Source organism: Procambarus clarkii, chromosome 61 (genome assembly GCF_040958095.1).
Source record: "Procambarus clarkii isolate CNS0578487 chromosome 61, FALCON_Pclarkii_2.0, whole genome shotgun sequence".
Lineage (NCBI taxonomy): Eukaryota > Metazoa > Arthropoda > Malacostraca > Decapoda > Cambaridae > Procambarus > Procambarus clarkii.
In genome coordinates this window covers 25,792,788-25,802,010 of record NC_091210.1, presented here as the reverse complement: position 1 = coordinate 25,802,010, position 9,223 = coordinate 25,792,788, and the positions used below count along the sequence as shown (strand labels likewise).

Genomic DNA, 9,223 nt, shown 5'->3' with positions numbered 1-9,223 from the left:
TTATGTGAATTGCCTCAAGAATTTGTAATCTTCTTGAATCTTGGGTTTTGTCTATTATGCAAGTATTCTTGTTCAACATTTCTCTTGTTAGAGTAATGTCATGGGCTTGTCTCATGTGATTCCTAGGGGCACCAGATTGAAGATGGCATGTCAAACGCCTCGTCAGCTTGGTCGACGTCATACCTATGTACTTACATTGAAGGTTACATCCTTCGTGGGGGCAAGTGTACATGTATACAACACTTGACTGCTGTAGAGGGTTCTCTGTCGCCTTCGGGCTGTTTTTGATAAGGAGTTCGGAAGTCTTCTTGGTTTTGTAGAATATTATTCCTGATAATATTCTCTTAGTTTTATAAGGATTTTTTAGTGTACAATGTACACTGCCTAACACACATATCCTCTGATGCCAAAGAGTTTGGTAGTTTGGACAGATGTTCAGCATTTCCATTTGAAAATTACCTGCAGCAGGTTAAGAATATGGTTCGATCAAGTAAAAACCCTCTTGTTCAAGGAGGATTTAAGGGATTTACTGGAGAACTTGGCAAAGGTATATTCACAATAGTCGTCTCTATTACTAATGACACTATTGCAGATGAAGGTATCTTTGTAAGATATTGCTATGCCACCTCCTTTTTTTATTAGGCCTGCAGTTGTGAATGGCTTTATTATCAGCCAAGTTGTAGCATACAACATAGCATATATATGTATATGGCATATATATATATATATATATATATATATATATATATATATATATATATATATATATATATATATATATATATATATATATATATATATATTTTATTTATTTATTTATTTATTTATTTATTTATTCAAAATTCGTCAGTGTACTACATTTTTGTTGTTGCTTTTAGGTGATGCTTTTAACCAGTGTACGTGGGTCTGATTGTGCAACCACGGTTCGAAGAATAATGAAGATATGAACAAACGGCCTGTGGTCACTATACAGTCTGGAAGGGCAAAAGAAGAAATTGGCATTTCTACAAAAACAAGAACTATATAATGTTATTTTAAGTAAGTAACCAAAAAATTAAATAATTTTTTTAAAGTTTAAAATTCACTTAAAAATTTAAATTTTAAGTTAAAAAATTTTAACCCAAAAACTTAATATTTTTCATATTTGGAACCATTCCATAATATTTTCCCAAGCATAAATGATTATATTTCTATCACTTGCTCTTAAGATTGTTTCATTTAATAGAGGTTGGGCATAATTGTTCTCTGCTGCTAATAGAACTGACTGACTTAGCTATAGGAAAATGTAAACTTAATTGGTTTATCCATTACAGTATTGTGCAGTTTATTTCATGATCCTGTGCTTAATACTTGCATAAATAGTAGATTACAAAATGCATTTTTATATCATTAGTATTGAATAATAATAATGCAAATAATTGACTTATAAATGATGTACAATTAATTGGTAGGTGATATTATATTATTAATATTTTTTCATTCTTGCAAAGCCTTAACAAAGCCATTAACATGTTAATATAAACTTGATCACCTTCCACTTATTTTCTCATGTGCTACCTACATGTACAAAACCTTGTTCCTAAATGCATATTTTGTTCTGAAACTTGTCCTTTATATGTTGTGTATCACCATCTCTGGAGAGTTTTATCTGATTGATGTATAAATTACTTTTAATTTTATAGAATATTATTGTTATACTGAATTTATTATTATATAAATAACTTAATTTTACAGAATCATCTATCAACGCACATCCACAAGTTGAGGAGGAGGATGTGACCTTCCAGATTTCTGAAGTACTGAAACATGCACCAAACAGGCCTGGTGGATCTAGGTACAAGGTAAAATAATTTAAATTTTTTTTTTTTTTTTTTTTTTACTAATTGTCTGATATATATATATATATATATATATATATATATATATATATATATATATATATATATATATATATATATATATATATATATATATATATATATATGTGAGTGAGGTGGGAAGGGTGATGTGGCATTACATTTGAGTGAGGTGGGAAGGATGATGTGGCATTAACACAAGACAGAACACTAGAGGATATTAATAGGGTATTAAAAGTATCAACACAAGACAGAACAGAAACAATGGGTATTGAATAGAAGTGTTTGTAGAAAGCCTATTGGTCCATATTTCTTGATGCTTCTATATTGGAGCGGAGTCTTGAGGTGGGTAGAATATAGTTGTGCAATAATTGGCTGTTGATTGCTGGTGTTGACATATATATATATATATATATATATGTCGTACCTAGTAGCCAGAACGCACTTCTCAGCCTACTATGCAAGGCCCGATTTGCCTAATAAGCCAAGTTTTCCTGGATTAATATATTTTCTCTAATTTTTTTCTTATGAAATGATAAAGCCAGCCATTTCATTATGTATGAGGTCAATTTTTTTTTATTGGAGTTAAAATTAACGTAGATATATGACCGAACCTAACCAACCCTACCTAACCTAACCTAACCTATCTTTATAGGTTAGGTTAGGTTAGGTTAGGTAGCCGAAAATGTTAGGTTAGGTTAGGTAGTCGAAAAACAATTAATTCATGAAAACCTGGCTTATTAGGCAAATCGGGCCTTGCATAGTAGGCTGAGAAGTGCGTTCTGGCTACTAGGTACGACATATAAATATATATATATATATATATATATATATATATATATATATATATATATATATATATATGTCGTACCTAGTAGCCAGAACTCATTTCTCAGCCTAATATGCAATGCCCGATTTGCCTAATAAGCCAAGTTTTCATGAATTAATTGTTTTTCGACTACCTAACCTACCTAACCTAACCTAACTTACCTTTTTCAGCTACCTAACCTAACCTAACCTATAAAGATAGGTTAGGTTAGGTTAGGTAGGGTTGGTTAGGTTCGGTCATATATCTACGTTAATTTTAACACCAATAAAAAAAAATTGACCTCATACATAATGAAATGGCTGGCTTTATCATTTCATAAGAAAAAAAATAGAGAAAATATATTATTTCAGGAAAACTTGGCTTATTAGGCAAATCGGGCCTTGCATAGTAGGCTGAGAAGTGAGTTCTGGCTACTAGGTACGACATATATATATATATATATATATATATATATATGTCGTACCTAATAGCCAGAACGCACTTCTCAGCCTACTATTCAAGGCCCGATTTGCCTAATAAGCCAAGTTTTCATGAATTAATGTTTTTTCGTCTACCTAACCTACCTAACCTAACCTAACCTAGCTTTTTTTGGCTACCTAACCTAACCTTACCTATAAATATAGGTTAGGTTAGGTTAGGTAGGGTTGGTTAGGTTCGGTCATATATCTACGTTAATTTTAACTCCAATAAAAAAAAATTGACCTCATACATAGAGAAAAGGGTTGCTTTATCATTTCATAAGAAAAAAATTATAGTAAATATATTAATTCAGGAAAACTTGGCTTATTAGGCAAATCGGGCCTTGAATAGTAGGCTGAGAAGTGAGTTCTGGCTACTAGGTACGACATATATATATATATATATATATATATATATATATATATATATATATATATATATATATATATATATATATATATATATATAAATATATATATATATATATATATATATATATATATATATATATAAATATATATATATATATATATATATAAATAAGTATATATAAATATATATATAATGTGTCGTACCTAGTAGCCAGAACGCACATCTCAGCCTACTATGCAAGGCCCGATTTGCCTAATAAGCCAAGTTTTCATGAATTAATGTTTTTTCGACTACCTAACCTAACATTTTCAGCTACCTAACCTAACCTATAAAGATAGGTTAGGTAGGGTTGGTTAGGTTCGGTCATATATCTATATTAATTTTAACTCCAATAAAAAAAGAATTGACCTCCTACATAATGAAATGGATAGCTTTATCATTTCATAAGAAAAAAAATAGAGAAAATATATTAATTCATGAAAACTTGGCTTATTAGGCAAATCAAATCGGGCCTTGCATAGTAGGCTGAAAAGTGCGTTCTGGCTACTAGGTATGACATATATATATATATATATATATATGTCGTACCTAATAGCCAGAACGCACTTCTCAGCCTACTATGCAAGGCCCGATTTGCCTAATAAGCCAAGTTTTCATGAATTAATTGTTTTTCGGCTACCTAACCTACCTAACCTAACCTAACCTAACATTTTCGGCTACCTAACCTAACCTAACCTATAAAGATAGGTTAGGTTAGGTTAGGTAGGGTTGGTTAGGTTCGGTCATATATCTATGTTAATTTTAACTCCAATAAAAAAAAGTTGACCTCATACATAATGAAATGGGTAGCTTTATCATTTCAAAAGAAAAAAATTAAAGAAAATATATTAATTCAGGAAAACTTGGCTTATTAGGCAAATCGAGCCTTGCATAGTAGGCCAAAATGTGCGTTCTGGCTATTAGGTACGACATATATATATATATATATATATATATATATATATATATATATATATATATATATATATATATATATATATATATATAAATATATATATATATAAATATATATATAAATATATATATAAATAAATATATATATATATATATATATATATATATATATATATATATATATATATATATATATATATATATATATATATATATATAGTATGTGTGTGTAATTACCTAAGTGTAGTTACAGGATGAGACAGTCTTCCCAGCACTCTTTGTCATATAACGCTTTGAAACTACTGACAGTCTTGGCCTCCACCACCTTCTCACCTAACTTGTTCCAACCGTCTACCACTCTATTTGCGAAAGTGAATTTTCTTATATTTCTTTAGCATCTGTGTTAAGCTAGTTTCAATCTATGACCTCCTGTTCTTGAAGTTCCAGGTCTCAGGAAATCTTCCCTGTCGATTTTATCAATTCCTGTTACTATTTTGTATGTAGTGATCATATCACCTCTTTCTTCTGTCTTTTAGTTTTGGCATATTTAATGCCTCTAACCTCTCCTCGTAGCTCTTGCCCTTCGGTTCTGGGAGCCACTTAGTAGCATGTCTTTGCACCTTTTCCAGTTTGTTGATGTGCTTCTTAAGATATGGGCCAACTTCTGTTGTTGGGCACCACACAAGAGCTGCATATTCTAGCTTTGGCGTAACAAAAGTCATGAACAATTTCTTTAGTATATCACTATCCATGTATTTAAACGCAATTCTAAAGTTAGAAAGCGTAGCATAGGCTCCTCGCACAATATTCTTTATGTGGTCCTCAGGTGATAGTTTTCTATCTAGAACCACCCCTAGATCTCTTTCTTTATCAGAATTCTTTAAAGATTTCTCACATAATGTATAGGTTGTGTGGGGTCTATGTTCTCCGGTTCCACATTCCATAACATGGCATTTATTAACATTAAATTCCATTTGCCAAGTGGTGCTCCATATACTTATTTTATCCAGGTTTTCTTGAAGGGCATGACAATCATCTAAATTTCTTATCCTTCCTATTATCTTAGCATCATCAGCAAACATGTTCATGTAATTCTGTATACCAACTGGTAGATCATTTATGTAGACAATAAACATCACTGGTGCAAGAACTGAACCCTGTGGTACTCCACTTGTGACATTTCTCCAGTCCGATACATTGCCTCTGATTACTGCCCTCATTTTTCTATCAGTCAGAAAATTTTTCATCCATGTTAGAAGCTTACCTGTCACCCCTCCAATATTTTCCAGTTTCCAGAACAACCTCTCTATGTGGAACTCTGTCGAATGCCTTTTTTAGGTCCAGATAGATGCAGTCAACCCAACCATCTCTTTCCTGTAATATATCTGTTGCTCGATCATAGAAACTGAGTAAATTCGATACACAGGATCTTCCAAATCGAAAACCATACTGTCTGTCTGAAATTATATAATTTCTCTCCAGGTGTTCTACCCATTTAGTTGTAATTATTTTTTCCAATATTCCAATTCCAATTTTTTCCAATAATGTGTGTGTGTGTATGTATATTTGTGTTGTTGAATATGACCGAAAGTCATAGTCTTTCTGCCCCTCTCCTTACTGCTATTGTTGTTTCTCGCATCTTTGTATTGCTTGTATGTTTGGGCAATTTTTCCCTTTTTCCTAGTTCTGCATCTCTGCTTTAGTATAAATTTTGTTGTGCCATTATCATATATTTCACAAAACTTGACATACATCTCATTTACTTCATGTCCTAACAGCAAGTGTTTGTCAAATTCCTTAAGGAAATATCTGAGTTCCCCATAATGACCTCTCCACAAGTCAGGTTTTTCAACTGCTTCAAGCTCATTTTCTTCCAGATTATAATGCATTGCATACTTTATTCCCAAAAAGACATGGTCACTTTTACCCAAGTGACAATGTCACTTGGGTAAAAGAAGGGAGGTACTGAAAGGAGGAAAAGGGAGGTACCAAAGGAGGGAGGTACCGAATGATAAATATATCTTTCTCTTTCCTGGTAAATATAATATCCAGCATGGAGGGAACATCCCCTTCCCTCATCCTCGTAGCTTGTTTAACATGTAGAAACATGAATGTTTACAGGGTGAGGTTTACGAAATTATATAATATATATATATATATATATATATATATATATATATATATATATATATATATATATATATATATATATATATATATATATAAAGTTTGTGTGTGTAATTTATATAAATAAATAATTAAATATTAATTTTGTTAAAATCTTTTCAGGGAAAACTTGCAAGTACAATTCGTATACAAGAGGGGCAACAAGAGCCAGAGGATGTCTACTAAGAAAATATATAAGTGTTTATCCTCTCACTCTTGATATATGGTCTTCTCTGGTCTCTCTATTTTCTCTCCTCACAAATGTCCCTTTTTTTTATTTCTTTTACGTTTCTCTCCTGTTTTTCTTGTCTTTTAATCTCTCCTTTCCTCCTCTCTTCCTTTACTTTTTATATTTGTGGTATTCATTTATGTCATTTTTATCTTGTATATTTTTCTTGTATCTTTTTCTTATCTTGTGTTTCTCTTCCCCTTCTCTTCAATGATTTCTCATTTCTCTCCTCTCTCTGTTGTTTCTGTTCTGTCTTCTCTCTCCTTGCCTTAATTTTGTTCTGTCTCCTCTTTTGTTGTGTGTGTGTCTTTCTGTCTCTGTCTGTCTGTCTCTCTCTTTCTCTCTCTCTTTCTCTCTCTCTCTCTCTCTCTTTCTTTCTCTCTTTCTCTCGCTCTCTCTCTGGCTCTCTTGCTCTCTCTCTCTCTGGCTCTCTCTCTCGCTCTCTCTCTCTGGCTCTCTTGCTCTGGCTCTCTTGCTCTCTCTCTCTCTGGCTCTCTCTCTCGCTCTCTCTCTCTGGCTCTCTTGCTCTCTCTCTCTCTGGCTCTCTCTCTCTGGCTCTCTTGCTCTCTCTCTCTCTCTCTGGCTCTTCTCTCTCTCTCTCTGGCTCTCTCTCTGGCTCTGGCTCTCTCTCTCTCTCTCTGGCTCTCTCTCTCTCTCTGGCTCTGGCTCTCTCTCTGGCTCTGGCTCTCTCTCTCTTTCTGGCTCTCTCTTTCTCTCTGGCTCTCTCTCTCTCTCTCTGGCTCTGGCTCTCTCTCTCTCTGGCTCTCTCTCTTTCTCTCTTTCTCTGGCTCTCTCGCTCTCGCTCTCTCTGGCTCTCTCTCTCTCTCTCTTTCTCTTTCTCTGGCTCTCTCACTCTCTCGCTCTCTCTGGCTCTCTCTCTCTGGCTCTCTCTCTCTCTGGCTCTCTCTCTCTGGCTCTCTCTCTGGCTCTCTCTCTCTGGCTCTGACTCTCTCTCTAGCTCTGACTCTCTCTCTGGCTCTCTCTCTCTCTCTGGCTCTGGCTCACGCGCTCTCTCTGGCTCTGGCTCACGCTCTCTCTCTGGCTCTCGCTCTCTCTCTCTGGCTCTCATATTTCATTTGATTTAAAAATGTCTGAGATTTTTACTTAATCTAAGTTATATAGCATGGTGCTAATATGAATATTATACATGACTGTTTTTTCTTTTCTTTCTCTCTCTCTTTCTCCCTTTCTTTCCTTCTCTCTCTCTTTTTCTTTCTCTTTCTACATGAATATTATACTTGACTGTGTTTACATTCACTTGTAGATTTTTATTTTTAGTTAATTAGTCCTAAACTTTTGATTAATAGATTTTTATTATTAGTCATAGAAAAACTATAGTGTTATATGTATACTCGGAAAATTTTACTTGTTTTAGTTTTAAGTAACAATAACTGCTTGTAACGTCAGACTGATCTCAGCATGACATGAATCACAGGCTGCTTGATCACAAAATCTATTGTGTTCACATATTGCATATATAGATTTTTATAGATTTTTAAATTTTTACTTTTATATTATGTTATAGATATAGTCTATATATTTCGAGCTATTACATTTATTTTGTTGTATTACTCATTCTTAATTAAATAAATATAATATTTTAATTCTCTTTTTGTACCCTATTTATTTGTAATTTACACATATATATATATAGGATGTCCATTTCTTTCTCAGATATGTCTTCTTTCTTTCTCTCCCTTTCTATTTCAGATATGAATTAAAAAATTATTATACCCTAATTTACCCTAAACGTTTTAATGTAGGTAATTAAAAGATTATAAAAAAGTTTTTAGAAATGTTAATTATTTACGTTCTAAGGTTGTATATAAAAGTTCTCAAAAAACCTTTTCTAAACGTAATTATAAACGTGCTGAAAACAATGAAATGTCGTTTTTAGGATGTTTTAAAAACATGAAAATGTTTGCTGGGAACGCACTTCTCAGCCTACTATGCAAGGCCCGATTTGCCTAATAAGCCAAGTTTTCATGAATTAATTTCTTTCGACTACCTAACCTACCTAACCTAACCTAACCTAACTTTTTCGGCTACCTAACCTAACCTAACCTATAAAGATAGGTTAGGTTAGGTTAGGTAGGGTTGGTTAGGTTCGGTCATATATCTACGTTAATTTTAACTTCAATAAAAAAAATTAACGTCATACATAATGAAATGGGTAGCTTTATCATTTCATAAGAAAAAAAATAGAGAAAATACATTAATTCAGGAAAACTTGGCTTATTAGGCAAATCGGGCCTTGCATAGTAGGCTGAGAAGTGCGTTCTGGCTACTAGGTACGACATATATATATATATATATATATATATATATATATATATATATATATATATATATATATAT

At 32.7% G+C, this 9,223-nt stretch overlaps 1 protein-coding gene across 1 annotated transcript; it reads left to right on the top strand.

Moving 5' to 3' along the window:
- The first annotated feature begins 886 nt into the window (after positions 1-886).
- On the top strand, positions 887-8,426 carry LOC138354044 (uro-adherence factor A-like). The gene is made up of 3 exons (XM_069307760.1): positions 887-1,038; positions 1,735-1,841; positions 6,760-8,426. The coding sequence occupies exon 3, from the start codon at positions 6,898-6,900 to the stop codon at positions 7,948-7,950; it is 1,053 nt and encodes a 350-aa protein (XP_069163861.1). The 5' UTR covers positions 887-1,038; positions 1,735-1,841; positions 6,760-6,897; the 3' UTR covers positions 7,951-8,426.
- Positions 8,427-9,223: the final 797 nt, after the last annotated feature.

What these genes read in the sequence shown, in the direction of transcription:
- LOC138354044 (XM_069307760.1), top strand. Translation starts at nt 6,898, where the DNA reads ATGTCCCTTTTTTTTATTTCTTTTACGTTTCTCTCCTGTTTTTCTTGT.